Source organism: Bufo bufo, chromosome 4, assembly GCF_905171765.1.
Source record: "Bufo bufo chromosome 4, aBufBuf1.1, whole genome shotgun sequence".
Classification (NCBI taxonomy): Eukaryota; Metazoa; Chordata; class Amphibia; order Anura; family Bufonidae; genus Bufo; species Bufo bufo.
In genome coordinates this window covers 135,058,365-135,077,581 of record NC_053392.1, presented here as the reverse complement: position 1 = coordinate 135,077,581, position 19,217 = coordinate 135,058,365, and the positions used below count along the sequence as shown (strand labels likewise).

The following is a 19,217-nucleotide window of genomic DNA, read 5'->3' as shown; positions in this document are numbered from 1 at the left end:
ATAGAAGTGAATGGGAACTGTGAAAATGGTGTAGCACAGAGTGCAAGGCTGTCTTTGTAATTTTGGGACTACCCATTTGAAGGGGTTGTCCCAGCTCAACATGTATAATATATTACATAAATGTCAGATGCATTTCCCACCTTTGTAATCTGCCATAATCTCCAAAACAGAGCCCAGAAAGTGAAGGGAGAATATCCACACATGCATGGCCCCCCTCCATTCACCGCTATGGGAGACCCGAAAATAGCGCTCGGCAAAAAAAATTTTTTTTTTATAGACCCTACAGCCAGATGTTCGCAATGTTTCTCCATAATCTTCTCTATAGAGAAATAAGCCTAAAAATGCATGACAAAAATTGTATTTAAAAAGCCACTATAAAAGATTGGAAACCATTCCGAAAAATAATGTAAGCTGGAAGCTTTATAGTAGTAATGTTGCAAGGACATAACTTTCATTACATTGTGAGTCAGTGTCGGATCAAAGTAGATAAGGGATACGTTTCAGTGATTTTTTTTTTTTTTTATATATTTTTTTTTTTTTTGTGTATATTCTACATTAAATGTTCTTTTTAGAGCTGCTGCTTGACAGTATTCTGTGCTTTTTTTTCAGAATCGTGTATGGCAGAGAGATCAGCGAGACATGAGAGCCATCCAGCCTGATGCCGGATATTACAATGATGTAAGCTATTATAACTTATAGCCTTGTTATTGAACTGTAATAGTTTTCTCCAAGGACGACCACATCTGCTATTTTAAAGGGGGTTCTCTGGGACTTACATATTGATGACACATCTTCAGGATACGTCATCAAGGTAAGAGTGGCAGAACTCCAACTGTAGGCACCCCCACCAATCAGCTGTTTGACGAAGCTGCTGCACTCCACAGAGCCCCAGTGAGCACCCCCAACCACCTCACAGCTTACTCAGCACAGAGCCATACATTTGATACAGACTGTGCTCTGTATCATGACTCGGCACCATTCATTTGAATGGGGCTGAGCTGCGCCCAGGCCATGTGACCGATGAACTAGACGTCTCTTGGCCTAGCCGATTGTTAGGGGTCCCAGTCAAACCCCGCCAATCTGATGTTGGTGACCTATCCTGAGGATAGGCCATCAATATGTAAATCCCGGAAAACCTTTTTAAGCCCTGCAGCATAATGCTGTACTTGTATATTGCAATACTAAAATAGCTGCATGAAATGTGCACAAATGTTCTTATTAGGTTAATTTTAGGGGTGCACCGAAATGAAAATTCTGGTCCGAAACCGAAAATTCAGGATGCCCTTGACCGAAAACCGAAACTGCCTTTTTGCCCAAATACTTTTAAAATACTTTTTTTTTAATGATTGGCGCTGTTATGGAGAGGGGGATCTGTGGGTGGCGCTGTTATGGAGAGAGGGATCTGTGGGTGGCGCTGTTATGGAGAGGGGGATCTGTGGGTGGCGCTGTTATGGAGAGGGGGATCTGTGGGTGGCGCTGTTATGGAGAGGGGGATCTGTGGGTGGCACTGTTATGGAGGGGGGGGGGGGGGATATGTGCACTGTTATGGGCATAACAGTGCACAGATCCCTTTCCCCATAACAGTGCACAGATCCCTTTCCCCATAACAGTGCACAGATCCCCCCTCCCCATAACAGTGCACAGATCCCCCCTCCCCATAACAGTGCACAGATCCCCCCTCCCCATAACAGTGCACAGATCCCCCCTCCCCATAACAGTGCACAGATCCCCCCTCCCCATAGCAGTGCCATAGACCGATCCCCCTACCCATAACAGCCCCGGCCCTGCTGCTCACAGCATCACTCACTGCATCTTTATTTTACCTTACAATCGTGACGCTCCAGTAAGAGCTCTGCAGGCAGAGCGGAGGGCGGCGTAACGTCACTTACTTACGTGACGCACCTGCTCCGCCCACTTTATGAATGAAGGAGGCGGAGCAGGCGCGTCACGTGAGTAAGTGACGTTACGCCGCCCTCCGCTCTGCCTGCAGAGTTCTTACTGGAGCGTCACGATTGTAAGGTAAAGTAAAGATGCAGTAAACCGCCCGCCCGGCGCCCGCCCGCAGATGGTGGGTGACAAATCCTACACCCCATATTTTCGGCCGATATGTAACAATATCGGCCGAAATGGATTAGGTACATTTTCGGCCGATATTTTCGGCTGCCGGAATTTCGGTGCACCCCTAGTTAATTTGAATTGATTTGTTTTTGTTTTGCAGTTGGTGCCTCCCATTGGGATGCTTAATAATCCTCTCAATGCTGTGACTACAAAGTTTGTGCGTACATCTACCAACAAAGTGAAGTGCCCTGTATTTGTTGTTCGGGTATGTATTCGACTTATATTTTTACCTTTGTAAAGTTGTATGATGTTTCCTGAAAGGTCCATGGCCTGAATGTAAAACTAACAATTATTAATTGTCTCTTTACAGTGGACTCCTGAAGGCCGCCGATTAGTAACTGGAGCTTCAAGTGGGGAATTCACTTTATGGAATGGTCTCACATTTAATTTTGAGACTATTTTACAGGTTAGTTTTCTGATTGACGTGTGAGGCCATATGTTATCAATGTGACTTAAAGGTTCACGAACGTAAAAAATAAATAAAAAAAAAGCCATAGACACTGCTGCTATTGTTTGCACCCCCCCCCCCCCCCCTTCTCATTCTAGGGATCTGTTTGGTTTCTGCACTCAGACCCCTGGTACTTGGGATCGGTGGGGTCTCTGCACTCAGACCCACACTGATCTAAACTTTTAATATGTCTGACAGCATAGTTAGAAACGCTAACGCTGTTCTCTGACCTGATAGAATGGTACATGATGTAATCTGTAGTGAAGGTAATCTTCTCACCAGTGACTGTTTGTGAGTGATCTCCTTCCTTCTAAGGCTCCATTCACACGTCCGTATAATGGGACCCATTCATTCTCTGTGGGGACCGAATGGATGCGGAGAGCACAGTATGTCCGGTCCGTGGCTCTGGAAAAAAAATAGAACAATTGTGGACAAGAATAGGCAGGTTTATGGGGGTGCCGGCCGGGTGTATTGCGGATCCGCAATGCACTACGGACGTCTGAAAGGATCCTTATTGTAGCATGTGTCATGTGACCAACTCTCTGATCTCCAACTGACATGGGACAGGAAGTCTGTTACGTCTCTTTTCACACCTATGAGACTGACATTGAGGCTACCATAGGAATACATAGAAAAACTGACTTCCTGTCCACACATAAGGGTCCATTCACACGTCTGTAGGTTTTTTGCGGATCCGCCAAACCTGAACACCGGCAATATGCGTTCTGCATTTCGCGAAATCCAGAACGGATCCGGGAAAAAATTGTGGACGCGTGAATGGACCCCAAGATGCTGTGTTAGTCTGATTGATGGTCACATGACACAGCCAAGAAGCAGAAGGGAGGTTATAACTCACAAATGCAGCCACTGGTAAGAAGATTACATTCACTACAGATTACATAGTCAAGTCTGGGAATAACATTTTTTTGTTTGTGGGAGTTCTTCTTTAACTCCAGTAAAAAACAACATGTTTTGATATTTTTTTCAGTTTAATCTCTTGTGAGGCATTGGTTGTGATGTGTAGGTTTGCTATTCTTCAGCCTATGCCCATGTGTGTATGCAACGTTTCCTAGTAACAAAGTCTCCAAAGACTTAGCAAAATCCTGCTATCCCTAAAGATTGATACATTAGGATATGCTATCCATGTCTGATCAGCAGGGGTCCAAACAATTGGGCCACAGCCACAATGATCAATAGCAATATAGGCTGAGGGATGTTGGCAACACATGAATATGATTGTTAGCAGGCTAAATTGGTAGCCTTATTTCTCTGCACTTCCAATATGGTCAAACAATTAGTTATTGTACTAAGAACACCCTTTTACTTTATACCAACTTTTATTCTTTAGTAGAGAATTGGCATCTCAAAGGCTGTGGACATCTTTGCGCTGTTTTTAAAGAAATCTTTGCGTCCTAAATACAAAATCAAGTGTCTTTCTAAATACATGGCTGTCCTGCTGCTCCTGACATAGATCCTCTGCCAGCTTTTTCAGTTTAAGACCTCATGCATACGCTGTATTCTGCCTTGTCTAATCTGCATTTTTTGTGGATTGCACGCGGACCTGTTTATTTCTATTCGTCTGCCAAAAAAAAACGGACAGCACATGGATGTCATCCATGTGCTGTGAGCATCTGTGCGTCCGTTCCGCACATGAGACTGTGAACGTGTTGCTGACAAAAATAGTCATTTCTTGTAATGGTAGGGAGCAAACAGTAGATATCCAGATTTTGTGGATCCTTGGATAGCGGACCGATATACAGTCCTGTGCATGAGGCCTTAAAGATGTAAAGGAAGTGGAAGGAAATGTGGAAAGGATCATCCAGGTCTTGAGGGAGGGCAGAAGACAGCAGTCTACAAAACAGTAGGAAACAGTCACACAGCCTGTCTCTTTGCTAAGTGAGAGGAGCAAAGAAGGGAGGGGAAAAATATTTTTTTCAATGTCTGTCATGAGATTCCTTAACATCCAACATGTAGTACTGGAATGGGCATAACCAAGTGAAAATAAAAGCATGTTGCAAGCTGAATAGAAGTTGTCTCAAAGTGAATGAAGGAATGGTGATTGCAGACTGAAACTTATTGTGCAACTTTTTTCTTTTCTTTCTTTTTTTTTTTTCTTTTTAACTCAAGGAAACAACTAAGGCTTCTTTCACACTCGCGTTTTGGGCGGATCCATCATGGATCTGCAAAAAAGCATCCGTTACAATAATACAACTGCATGCATCCGTCATGAACTGATCAGTTTATATTATCTGTAACATAGCCAAGACGGATCCGTCACTGAAAGTCAATGGGAGACGGATCCGTTTTCTATTGTGTCAGAGAAAATGGATCCGTCCCCATTGACTTAGATTGTGTGCTAGGACAGATCCGTTTAGCTCATTTTCGTCAAGCGGGCAGCAAAACTATGCAGGCAGCGTTTTGGTGTCCGCCTCCAGAGCGGAATGGTGACTGATCGGAGGCAAACTGATGCATTTTGAGCGGATCCTTTTCCATTCATAATGCATTAGGGCAAAACTGATCCATTTTGGACCGCTTGTGAGAGCCCTGAACGGATCTGACAAACGGAAAGCCAAAATGCCAGTGTAAAAGTAGCCTAATGCACGTAAATTTCATGTTATGTTAGAGGTGACAGTAGCCTTTAATGAGAACAGAGGCGTAATGCTGTGTTCAAAGTGCAGTTTCTGATAGTTTAAAAAAAAAAAAAAGTTATTACTCTTTCCAAAGCATTTCTTTTTTTCATAGAATCCACTCCTGCATTAAAGGGGTATTCTGATCGTAGCAAGTTACTTGGAGTGGCAAGTCTGATATGAGCACTACCACTTTCTTCATCTCTATGGGAGTTCTAGAGATCGCTGAGTACAGTTTTCGGCTATCTTCAGAAGTCCCATAGAAATTAATGGAGCAGCAGTGCACATGCTCTACCTGTTGCTCTATTCATTCTGGGGTCCGTCTTCTCATAATCAATGGGGTTTCCAGCTGTAAATCCCCACACTATTTAGTTCTTATCCAAACGGTATACCCCTTTAAACAAAAAACAAATGCAGAAACTGTATCAGAACTGCACTGTGTGAACAAATCCTCAGTATGTTACGTAAACCTGCTTCCTTCCTTAGTGTTGTGCACAGACTTGAGTCAATATCTTTTCTACATTCTGTTTAGGCTCATGACAGCCCAGTCCGAGCTATGACCTGGTCCCATAATGACATGTGGATGCTGACTGCTGATCATAGTGGATATGTGAAGTACTGGCAATCCAACATGAATAACGTCAAGATGTTCCAGGCGCATAAGGAGGCGATTAGAGAGGCCAGGTTTATAACCACTCTACCCTTTTCCATAGATGTTCCTAATCTTTGCCTTCTGTGTTGTATTTATTTGAAGTCTTCAGGTATTCATGGGGGGACAGGCTTGGTAATCAGGTTAAAGCAGCATCTTATGCACGTCCATTCCTGTTATTCATTGTGTTCGATCACAGCATTGTGTACTGTTTTTCGCACAAACTGTGTATGCCAAGACGTTTGCTTTACAAATAAAGAATTCTGTGCCTCTAATAGTTCACAGATGCAAAATAAAGCACAAATCCATACAATAAAACCGACAGCTACACTCACTATGACAATAAATGAAAAACCACCCACTCCCACAGTGCTAAATCCTACAGGAAATGGGGAGACCTATGTGGGACGTCCTTTGAGTGGTTATTAGGAAGGCTGGACACTCTTTCCCCATGTTTATTTATTTTTTTTTTTTTTACATTTCTTATTAGTTTCATCTTTCAAAGATTATTTTTAATTCACTCACATTGAGTTTTGTAAACTAAATCTACAGCACAATGCAATTTAACAGACCTCCATGCTTGTAATGCAAGGATCCTCCAGTAGATTATCCCCAACTCGTACTAACCACAGTGTATGAAAACTGAGATGGCATCTGCAAAACCATCTTCAGGTGTGTGTGTGTGGTGGTCAGTGCAAGGTATAAAAGGGCCCTCCAGGACTTGGCATTTAAATCAACGAATCACACAACTGAAGGTGCTTTCTGTGAATCCTGTCTTGTTTCAGATATGGTTATTGAATATATCATGTTTTCATAGGTGTTCTAAAGGGTCATCATTTTAATGACTGGACCTAGTATTTAAATTGTACCCTTACCATTGAGAGAGCATCTAATATCATTGGTGCCGCTGAAACCTTTCTTCACCACAGACCTCACTGATTTCCTGGTTTAGACAACCCTGATTAATCTGCCATACTAGGGCAAGATGAGTTCAGAAGGTATCCTGTGATGCTTTGTTTTATTTTAGAAAAAGATACCCTTACACTGCAGTTCCCTATAATTAGAAAACTGGGAACAATCCTTATTGTGTAGTGGCCTTTCTTCCAGCACTTGGTACATTTGAGTCTGAAACAGTGAATCAGACGTCAGCCTTTAATCTTTTACAGAGTTTAAGATGGTAGTTATAATTTTTATAAAGGAGTGTCTTTATCATGGTACAGACTTTGAGTTTCTGCAGGGTACCTCAACTTTACTAGTAGCAGGCTGATCAACCTTGAGCAAGCCCCTGAACGCTGGACTTTAAGGTAAGTAATCACTGTCCCCATGTGAACAAAGAAATCAGAAATAGCAGAGGTATAAATTACACTATTTACTGAATCATTTTACATTAAACTATATCTTTTCCCATATAACTAAATCTACTCAGCTCCTCCTGCTCTCTGATATACTGAAGATTGTACTGAATTTTGTGGTGACAGGTATTTTTTAACTGCTTCCAGGCTGCCCATACACTTTATATACTCCCAGCAGTGCGCATTTATCTCATCAAGGAAGTTTCTGAACGTCCTTGCAGAGAAGGCCGCTACCAGAGTGGGAGCCAGTTCTCAGTAACAGCTAGACTCCCCATGGAGAAGGCAGAGATAATCTATTACTAGTGTTGGATCATGCAGTTACCTGGCATGAGCAATCAAATCACTGGTTGAAACAGCGCATTGCTACTTACTGACCTTTACAGACAGTGCTCATTGAGCGCTGTGTATACAGTGACAGGCAAGGCAGCGACAGTAATAGTGTTGAGCGAACTTGTGTTTTAAGTTCGGCGTCTAAAGTTCGGGTTATCGAAGAATCGCGTTATGGATTCTAAATTCAGTTATGATCTGTGGTAGCGGAATCCATAACTGAATTTAGAATCCATAACGCGATTCTTCGATAACCCGAACTTTAGACGCCGAACGTAAAACACAAGTTCGCTCAACACTATCTATTACTGTCGCTGCCTTCCCCGTCACTGTATACACAGCGCTCAATGAGCACCGTCTGTAAAGGTCAGTAAGTAGCAATGCGCTGTTTCAACCAGTGATTTGATTGCTCATGCCAGGTAACTGCATGATCCACTGGGTCTTAGGAGACCCCAATCAGCTTTTCAGTATGTGTTAGGCCGTATTTTCCATGTAACAGAGGGTAATGTGTGTCACTAAGTTAAAGAGAACCTGTCATTTTGAACATGGTGTCTGGGCTCCAGACAGTATGTTTTATAGAGCAGGAGAAGCAAAGCAGATTTATATATTACGTAGTTTCATCGGGGAAAAAAATCTGCATAAGTTGTATTTAATTATTTAAAATTTGTACGCATTCTGGACTTTGTAGTAAAGGAGGCATAGAAATACAACTTATACTGAATCTTTTTCCAGAAAACTGGAGGAGATTTATTATGTCCCTTCACAATAATAATAAAAATAAATAAAAAAAAGTCGCAAACCCAGTGCAATAGAATTGCCGCCAGTGGCTTTCTACATCACCCATTCCACTTTTTGGAAAAGGAGAAGGCCTGGAGGCACTGGCACATTTATGTTTCCGTCAGTTTTCTGGCTCAGATGACTGCAGAAATAATCTAGATTTCAGTTTATGCGATGGACTGCTGGATGATTTGCCTGATTTTATGACATGGGATTGATCTCAAGACTGGCACATCACACGACTGTCTTGTTAAATCTCTCGCTTAACCCTTCCAGGATTTGCACTACATATATGGCACGAGTAGGGGTTTTAAAGATTGTGCCCACTCAGATGCTGAGCAGGCGCTATAGCTGCTGAAGGCTGCAGTTTTACTCAGATACCTGGAGGCAGAGTCTGTGATTGTCGATAATGCAGATAATGGAATTTAACCCTCAGATGCCATGGTCAATTGAAACCACAGCATTTGAGTGGTCTTTTCCCGGGAGCACTGTGCTCCCGGGGGCCGAATGCCCCCTTGAGATCAAGTGAGCTGTTTGGTTGCTATGGCACCCTCTGGCCTTCTGAAGGCTCCAAGGCCTGTCATAGAGAAGTTCCTTAAGCTGCAATGTTAAATCATTACACTCTATGGGAGAAGCAATCGGACTATTGCATGTTAAAATCTCCTAGTGGGACATAAAGATTTTATAAACATTCAAATCAGTAGTCTGCATGTAAAAAAATAAAAAAAATAAGTTATGTTTAACAAATTAAAAAGTTATGTCTGCAGTATTTATCCCATACGTCAAAATGGGGGGAGAAAAATCTGAATGGCCAGTTCGCGATTTTATATATTTTTTTTTTTGTTGCTTCAACACCCCACCCAAAAAAAAATAATACACTTCATATTCACTCCAAAATTTTATTGATAAAAACGACTAAATTTATTGGGGCAGAATATGGCAATACAAAGAAAAAAAATATTTTAAGTTTTTTTCCATCACTGTAATCGTATTGACCAGAATGAAGTTAACGTGACAGTTTTACCGCATAGGGAATGCCATAAAACAATTGAAAATGTTTTTTCCCTATGCTACCCCATCTGGAATTTTTTTTTCCAGCTTCCTCCTACATTATATGCAATAAAAATGGTGCCGTTAGAAAGTAAAACTTCCGTCCCCCCCCCCCCCCCAAAAAAAAAAAAAAAAAAACCCTCTCATACAACTGTAAGGCTGGGTTCACACCTGAGCATTTTACAGCGCGTTCCTACGCGCTGTAAAACGCTCAACAGGCAAACACAAATGTTTCCCTATGGGCATGGTTCTCACCTGAGCGTTTTACAGCGCATACGTAAAACGCCCTACGACCCAAGAAGTACAGAAGCTTCTTTGGGGCGTATTGTCGCGCATATTGTGGCAGTTTTTTATTGGAATAATCACACAAACGCGCGTACTACGCGCGTTTCCAAAATACAAAAACGCCCCAAAATACGCCATAAAAAGCGCTTATCGTATACGCTCAGGTGTGAACCCAGCCTTAATAAAAAAAAAAAAAGAAAAGTTGTGGCTTTGGAAAGGCAGGGAGTAAAATTGTGTCCTTAAGGGGTTAATGTCAAGCTGCTCAGCTCCTCCTGGTCTATAACATGCTGCTGGCAAATTACACTGCATTTTCATGGTGACTTCTTCCCTTTAAATCAGCAAGGATTAAAGGAACATAATGTTTTAAAAGTAGACCTTTTTAGGGGGCACAATAGAAAAATAGAGGAAAAAAGGGCAACACCGGCCCACTTCTACACAAAATACAACAGTAAAACATGGCATGGGGGCAGGGCCTGACGACACATGGAGTGAGACGTGCATCTCAGGATCTTCGGCCAGGATCTTGAACTTCTGCCTTTCCCAGCTGCCAGTAACGCTGCCGTAACAAATATATAGATACCTCTAGCAGAGTAGAGGAGCGGAACACTTGCATCGACCACCCACATGCCGAAGAAAGGTAAAACCCCACTGAAGTCAGAGTGGGAGGCACGGGTCCAACATGGCTGTCGGAATGAGGAGGACGGAAGTGCGCAGGCAGCAGCGCACCAGGAGATAGCGGCGCGACTAGAAAGGTTTGCACATAAACCTCAAAAGAATATGCAGGAGAGGTGGGGAGACTCAGAGGGGGCCCATTCTGCTTCAGACGACAATGAAAACTGTTCAGAGGAGGAACAGGAGCAGGGGTCACAGATAGCTCCAAGGAAGCACAATAGTAAAGATCATAAGGAGCAGAGTCGGGGGGGATGAGAATGCAGAACCTACCTTGAAAGATGTAATGGCAGCAATATCAAGCTGCAACACCACACTCAAAAGCCTGAATTTACAATTTGGGAGCCTTAAAGAGGACCTTTCTATAATACGTCATGATTTACATAAAGTGGCGGAGCGCACCACTGAGGTGGAGCGCAGGGTGTCTTGAGTTGGAGGATGGAGCCAAATCGCTTCAGAAGGCAGCCAAAGTAACTGCAAAAGATATAGCGGCGCTATATGCCGAAGCAGATGACCTAGAAAACGGTCGTGCTGGACTAACATTAGGCTTGTGGGGGTGCCAGAAAAAGCCGGAGGTTTGAATCCCACTGAATTTATTGAAAAGTGGCTAGCTGAAAAGTTCCAAGACAAAGGTGTCTCCTCTCTATATGCCAGTGAACGAGCTCTTCTAGTTCCCACTAGACCTCTACCGCCTGGTCGCCCACCTCGCCCGATCCTTGCAAAAAATTTTACACTATAAGAACAGAGACATCATGTTAAAGAAATCCAGAGACCATCCAGAGCTCAAGATTAGTGGGATAAAGTACTCTATATTCCCAAATTATTCATCGGAGGTACAGAAGAAAAGAGCTCGCTTTGTAGGTTTAAAAAGGTAACTCCATGGATTGCAAGTTCAATATTCCAGGATGTTTCCAGCCAAGCTGCGGGTAGTAGCTTTAGGATCTACTCTGTTCTTTGAAGACCCTGAATCTGCACTACAATGGCTGGATAAGAATTGTAAAGCAACTCGGGAACCAAAATGTGGACACTTGAAATCTCTACCTACGGAGTGGATCAAATCTAAACTCAATGTGGGAGGTTGGTCTACTGAAGTGGCAGTTGTGGACTCAGAATGGACGTCTCGGGCCTGTTGCTGGGGACGTCTCACTAAAGGAACTTGAGTAATGGAAGTTATATGCACTCTGGTGCTAATGGCTTGCTCGCAACTGAGCTGGACTGGAGTATGTTACGGAAAATGTTGGGCTAGTTCTTTTTTGTTAGCCCTATGTTAGGAGTGTATTATTGCTAAATCCGACTGTATTTCAGTTTCTCTAAAGGGGAGTGGGAGGGCACATTCCGGTATCGGCATGCTAATATTGACCGTGGTACACTATAGAGTTTGGTCCATGGGGACACCTGTCAGACATCTATGTAACTTAAAGAATTGGAATGGTGTCTCTGACAAAAGTGCTTAGTTGGAATGTGCGGGGAATGGCAGAGAATACCAAACGGCATAGTATTTTTCAGTACTTATTGAAATCTCAGACTGCCATTTGTTGTCTACAGGAAACGCATGTGACAAGATCAAGAGTAAAGTTGCTTCAAAAATCTTGGGTTGGCTATTCTGTGTACTTGGTCTTCTCTGCACATTCCAGGGGAGTTAGTATACTGGTCAATAAAAACATTCTGTTTGAATGTCTGAGAGAACTTGTGGACTCGGAGGGTAGGTTTGTATGCTTCTATTGTGATAAATGGAGTAAGGATGGTATTGGTGGCTATCTATATTCCACCACCGTACACTTCAGTACATCTGCGGATGGTGTTGGAGTTCATGGCGGAATATCCCGATATCCCGGGCTTGATTTGGGGGGACTTTAATAGTGTAGTGAATGAAGAACTGGATAGATGCAAGGTGACATCAGGAGATGTGAGTGGCATGGAAACCCCTTTTGGTAGATTGATACGAGAAGTGGGACTGATGGATGTATGGAGGGAAGCCCATCCAGTGGAGAAACAATATTCTTGTTGCTCGTCTACATATGTGTCTCTCTCTAGAATAGAGTTGGGACTGACAAACTCGCTTATGTACCAACAAATACGCCTGTCTGATTATTTACCTAGAACACTGTCGGATTACTCGCCACTAAGTGTTGAGTTGGACCTGTCAAGGGAAGCCAGGCCGAGGCCCAGAATCTGGCGACTTAATGCATTTTGGCTGACACTCATGGGAGAAATAGTGGATGTGAAAGCTGTGCTACAGGAATACTTCGAAATTAATGAGGGTTCAGCCTCAGTACATGCAGAGTGGGAGGCCATAAAAGCATATCTGAGAGGAATATTAATTAAATCCGTCAGTAGAATTAAATTTAAGTCTAGGGAGGTGGACGTCCGAATGCATGCAGAAATGCAGGCAGCAGAGGAAGCTTTTACCCAGGTGCCATCTACAGAAAATGTTGTGGGATTGCAGGAAGCGCTGAGATCATCTCCTTTAGATAGCGGAGAGGAAATACCTCTTTTACAAGCAGAATTTTTTTGAAGAAGGGGAAAGAGTGGGACACATGCTCTCTGATATCCAAGGCACAGCAGGGGACTACTTGTATTACGGGGTTAATGGACTCGGGAGGACAGCTTAGACAGAATACTAGTAGTATTTTGGAAATCCTTGGCGGTTTTTACTCTTTGTATTCCTCTAAAACAGGGGTGCACAACCTTTTTTGGTCTCTGGGCCACATTGTCACATTGCTCTATTTCAAGGGGCCGCAAAAAAACAAGTTAATCAGCACTTGTTTGCATCAGTCTATTACACAGGCTGATGCAAAGTAAATGGGGAGGAATGATCACTACCACAGTCACTGCTCCCTCATTCTGATTATACTTTAAGAAAATCGTAACCCCTCACAGTAGTATTGCCCTCCATTGTTTTGTACAGATGTGTGCCCCCTAAACAGTCGTTATGCCCTCATTGTGCCCCTCTCACAGTAATGCCCTCTCTGTGCCCCTTTCACAGTAGTAATACCTTTTCTGTGCCCCTTCACAGTTGTAATGCCCTCTTTGTGCCTCCTTCACAGTAATAATGCCCCTTAATAGAAGTAATGCCCATTGTCCCCTTTCTCAGTAATAATGCCCATTGTGTCCCTTCACAGTAATAATGTCCAATGTGCCCCCTTCACGGTAATGTCCTCTGTGTCCCCTTCATAGTAGAAATCCCCATTGTGCCCCCTTAATAGTAGTAATGCCCTCTGTTAGTAATGCCAATTGTGCCCCCTTCACAGTAATAATGCCCTCTGTGCCCTCTTCATAGTAGTAATGCCCTCTGTGCACTGTGCCCCCTCTATAGTAGAAATGCCAATTGTGCCCCTTCACATTAGCAATGCCCATTGTGCCCCCTCCAGAGAAGAAATGCCCATTGTGCCCCCTCCAGAGAAGAAATGCCCATTGTGCCCCCTCCAGAGAAGAAATGCCCATTGTGCCCCCTCCAGAGAAGAAATGCCCATTGTGCCCCCTCCAGAGAAGAAATGCCCATTGTGCCCCCTCCAGAGAAGAAATGCCCATTGTGCCCCCTCCAGAGAAGAAATGCCCATTGTGCCCCCTCCAGAGAAGAAATGCCCATTGTGCCCCCTCCAGAGAAGAAATGCCCATTGTGCCCCCTCCAGAGAAGAAATGCCCATTGTGCCCCCTCCAGAGAAGAAATGCCCATTGTGCCCCCTCCAGAGTAGAAATGCCCATTGTGTCCCCTTCACATTAGCAATGCCCTCTGTGCCCCCTCCAGAGTAGAAATACCCATTGTGCCCCTCCATAATAGAAATGCCCATTGTGCCCCTTCACATTAGCAAAGCCCATTGTGCCCCCTACATAGAATAAATGCCCATTGTGCCCCCTCCAGAGTAGAAATGCCCATTGTGCCCCCTCCAGAGTAGAAATGCCCATTGTGCCCCCTTCACATTAGAAATGACCATTGTGCCCCCTTCACACTAGCAATGACCATTGTGCCCCCTTTAAAAACAAAAAAACAAGCAAACACAGTACCTACTCACCTTGTCCCGTTCCGGAAGCTCACACACCTCTCTTCTCTGCCGGCACAGATCGCTCTGCAGCACTGTGTGGGCGAAGCTTATGCAGATTCCCGGGCTGCAGGCTCCGCCAAAACACGCTGGCAGCGCGATCCGTGTCTGCAGGCTGAATGGTGGAGCAGGGAGAAGTCTTCCTACTCTACCATTCAGAGCGCCGCCGGCCTGAAGGAGGGGAAGAGCGCGGAGCAGTGAGTGACAGAACTGCAGCTCCCTGTGCTCCAACAATGAGTGCTTCCATCTGTATTGATGGAAGCGCTCATTGCTTCTGGCACCCACCTGAGAGCGGCACCCGGGGCGGACTGCCCCCCACGCCTCTCCCTTAGTATGCCACTGCTGCAGAGCGCTCCTTGAGAATAGGGCAGAAGCGCTGACAAACTGTGCCTGCCTTCTCCTTGGCTCCCTCACTGTCACCAATAGCCAGGGACCCGTCCTGCTCCAGACTCCTGCTATAGTACAGGGGCAGGAGCGGTCATCCTTCCCTGTGTGGTGCTCCAGGAAGAAACACAGCTGATCGCATGATCAGCTGTGTTTCTGTCCAGCAGGATGGGGGCCGCAAACCTTGGCTCCGGGGGCCGCATGCGGGCCGCAGGTTGTGCACCTCTGCTCTAAAACATCTTGCTCGGAATCAGATATTAGAGAGTTCTTGCAGGGGACAACTTTTCAGTGGCTGGCTGTCATGTGAGGACTGTATGCTTTTAGATGCCCCAATAAAACTGGAGGAATTAGAGGAGGCAGTGAAATCCATGGCTAATGATAAGGTGCCGGGGTTGTATGGTCTCCCTGTCGAGATATAGAAGAATCTTCCTGAGTTGTTGAAAGTGTTTAACCACTCCCTGGAGGTAGGCTATTTCCCTGAATCCATGCAGGAAGCGCTAATTGTGGTTCTCCCAAAACCGAGAGAGGACCCAAAACTGCCAGACTCTTACAGGCCCATTTCACTGTTGTCCACGGACATCAAGATCCTAGTGAAGGCCTTGGCTAAGCGCCTATCTAAGGTTATAAATCCACTTCCATTAACATTCGCAGAGTCTTCACTAGCTTACAGATGCCAGCGGATAATATGGGAGATGGGGCCATTTTTTCGTCGGATGCAGCCAAGGTTTTGATAGCGTGGAATTGCAGTTTCTGTGGTGCACACTTAACCATATGGGATTTGGGCAAAAATTCATATCCTGGGTGAAAGGCGAGAATTAGGGCAAATTTGGGGGCATGTCCATGAAATTTCAATTACATCTGGGCACTCGGCAGGGATGCCCTCTGTTGCTGATGTTTGCTCTGGTGATAGAGCCATTGGCTGCTGCAGTGCGCAGGGGTTTCATTATGGTACAGTACACAATAAGGTGACAATGGTTTCTGGGTGACACATTATCCCTAATTACTGTAATGTCTCTTATTGATGGGTTTGGGCAGCTGTCTGGTTTAACAATTAACTGGCCTAAATCTATGCTAATAGATGGTCAGCCACGATCACCAGTGATAACCTACAGAAATATTCTGTATGTAGACAGATTTAAATATTTGGGTATTAATATATCCCCTAAAATTAAAGATTTTGAGGAACTGAATCTTACTCCACAATTATCTAATTTTCACAATAAAATTAAGGCCTGGTGTGAGCTCTACTTATCAGTGGTGGGGAAGACTAACTTCTTAAGATGGTTATAATGCCGCAGCTTTTATATATTCTTCATAATGCCCCGGTCTGGTTACCAAGGGACAGGTTTAACGAGATTAATTTGATTATTTAGGGACTTGATATGGCGTAAAGGACAACCTAGAATAAAACTCTAGACCTTGCAATATTCCAAAACAGAGGGGAGCCTAGCAGTTCCTAATCCGTGGGTATATTATCTGGCGGCCCAAAGTCAACACTTAAAAGGATGGCTAGAGCTAGGGGTCCTGGATACAACTAGCCAGATTCTTAGGCATCATCTGAAAGGACTGGAATTATTGATGATACTGGGGGGTTAGATGGGAGATCAGAGGGATCAGAGATTCCCATATGGCGTACAATGTATTTAGTTTGGCATAATATCAAACAATTAAGAGGGCTTACTGGTATTACAGAATATGCCCCAATATGGCGTTACCCGGTGTTGACTGAATTAAGTTCTCTGACAGGGTTTGATGAATGGAAGGAGAGAGGAGTGAGAAGAATGGAACAGGTTGTTGCTGGATAAATATCTAGAATCACATCCATTGTCCAGGATGCAAAAATGGGAACAGGATGTAGGGGTAATTTCGAAGGATCAATGGTCTGATATACTAGAAGCAGTACCTCCTATCCTCTGAGTAAAAGTAGGAAGCTATCACAATTATTTATCATCCATAGAGTGTACAAGACTTTTTTTTTTTTGTTTGTTTGTTTTTTTTTTACATTAGATGGGATTCAGATCTGATGCTAAATGTCCTATGGAATCTGCAGATCTAATACACATGCTATGGCAATGTCTGGCATTAAATGTATTCTGGGATGAGGTAATTGATGCTGTACAGAAGGCCTTCACAGTACGTTTACCACGAGAGCCTAAGGTCTGCATTTTGGGTTGTGTCAGAATTAGAAACAGAAAATATGATAAAGTGCTTATAGGTCGTTAGTTTTATGTGGCTAGGAAGTTGATAGCTCTACATTGGATACAGGCTGATTCCCCGACACTCAGGGAATTTAAGTGTAAGGTTAACAATATGCTTGTATACGAAAAGGCTGTCTTCCAGAAGATAGGATGTCCTCTCAAATATGAGAAGCTATGGGAGCCATGGCTGGAGTTTGGGAGGCGGAATAATATTACAGGGTAAAGGGGCAGATGATACTGGAATGAGGGGGTTTGATAGGGGGGGGGGGAGGTTAGAAGGGAGTAGGGTTCAGGACTCAGAGAAGGTATTATGTCATAAATATGTTTGTAGACATACATGTACATTAATTCCTTGAGACATACTTCTTGATGTAACCTTAATGTATGATGCTTTTATTCTTTGTGATATGTATTTGACACTAATAAAAACAATCTGATTAAAAAAAATAAAAACCATGGCATAGATTGCAAGATAGTTACAAGCATCACCGAAAGAAGACTCAAATAGATATGGCTTTCTAAGCTTAAAAAAAAAGTCTGCTCATGAATGGGGGTAAATGGTTCAGTCTCGAACTGACAAAATTAGTACTTTTACGAATACATTTAATTACACGTGCTGTATATGGACGGGGAAAATCTCACTTCAACATATGACATTTATCTTGTAGATACAGTTCATAGAAGGTACTTTCTAATGTATTGTGATCATCCATATTGCCTTTACTGGCTGGATTCATTTTTCCATCACATACTTTTCTCATCTCCATAGTTTCAACCACCCTGCAATTCAGCAGCGGTGCCGAGGTTGCACACTATGGAAAGGCACTAGCCTCTCGGATGGGCGGTACTGCAGGGATGTGTGTGTGTGTAGGCCGGTGCTTTTTCCTATAGTGTGCAAGCACGGCCACCGCTGCTGGATTGTAGGGTGGTCGTAATCATTTAAACAAGCTGTGTATAATGTGATGGAAAAATGAATCCAGCCAGCGAAGCAGGGATTATGGACAATCACAATACATTAGTAAGTGCCTTGTATTATCTTTCTCTATATAATAATGTCACTTACTGAGACGACCCCTTTTTATAATGAGAAGTTTTTGTCTCCTTCCTGAGAAAGGGGAGTTTGAGGTTTTAGGCTTCATGTAACACTACATTTCTTCAGAGGAATAGGTTTTTGCCTGCAGATTCTCCCTGTTCAGCAGCTGTATCTGAGATGATCATTGGTAGTGCCACATTTAGAAAAGTTCTTATTGAGTAAGGCGAGTCTCCGATATAGCCCAAGGAGCAGTTTGGTGAAAATAATGAAAGTTCTTTTATAATAGATGTTAGGAAATCAGTGGCCTCCCTTCAGTGAATAAAAATGTTGCTGAGGATTGCAGATAGAGAATCTGACTTTCTCCCCAGTATTATTGCTCATAAAGCAAACTATTCAAGTAGCTGCCACTTATTATGGAATTACTGTAATCTACAGAGTGAACGTTTGAGAGATTTATACCATAAAGGAATACAGTGAAAGTCGCCTAAATAAGAAAGTAATACACTTGGGTATGTTTTTTTTTTTTTTTTGTTTTTTTTTTTTCCTGCCGGAATTCCATACCACCTGCTTCTGACGCTCCCACTACCGTGATGTGTCCCCTTCAACTGTTATATTACTATTTATACTGCATGAGAAAACCTGAATATTTAATCCAGCCACATGCACTCGGTGTTTATTATGCACAGAAAACTCACAACTAAGTAAATTATATTTTTAAAATGTAATATATGTGGTGCAGAAATCTTCCATCTCTCCTTGTGAAGAGCTCATTAATTGGTGTGAGAAGGCTTAGGCTGCGTTCACACGAGCGTGTCCGGATTAGTTCCGGATGCGTCCCGGTGTGTTGCGGCAAACCCGCGCGAGTAGGAATGCAATTGCAGTCAGTTTTGACTGCGATTGCGTTCCAATGTTCAGTTTTTATCGCGCGGGTGCAATGTGTTTTGCACGCGCGTGATAAAAAAACGACTGTGGTACCCAGACCCGAACTTCTTCACTGAAGTTCAGGTTTGGGTTCGGTGTTGTGTAGATGTTATTATTTTCCCTTATAACATGGTTATAAGGAAAAATAATAGCATTCTGAATACAGAATGCTTAGTAGGTGATCAATTGAGGGTTAAAAAATAAAAAATATTAACTCACCTTGTCCTCTTGTTCGCGTAGTTCTCCCGGTCTTTAGTTCTTTAAAAAGATGAACTATGGGCTAAAGGACCTTTGGTGACGTCAGATCACATGCTCCAATCACATGGTACATCACCGCGG

The 19,217-nt window shown here is 43.4% G+C and overlaps 1 protein-coding gene across 7 annotated transcripts in view; it reads left to right on the top strand.

Moving 5' to 3' along the window:
* Positions 1-19,217, top strand: part of WDR33 (WD repeat domain 33) — a 104,916-nt gene that overhangs the window by 31,816 nt on the left and 53,883 nt on the right. For all 7 annotated transcript variants that reach the window (XM_040427971.1, XM_040427965.1, XM_040427968.1 and 4 more), the window contains exons 3-6: positions 610-678; positions 2,219-2,323; positions 2,429-2,524; positions 5,726-5,877. In XM_040427971.1, coding sequence (XP_040283905.1) covers positions 610-678; positions 2,219-2,323; positions 2,429-2,524; positions 5,726-5,877 — 422 coding nt within the window. The remainder of the gene's footprint in view (positions 1-609; positions 679-2,218; positions 2,324-2,428; positions 2,525-5,725; positions 5,878-19,217) is intronic.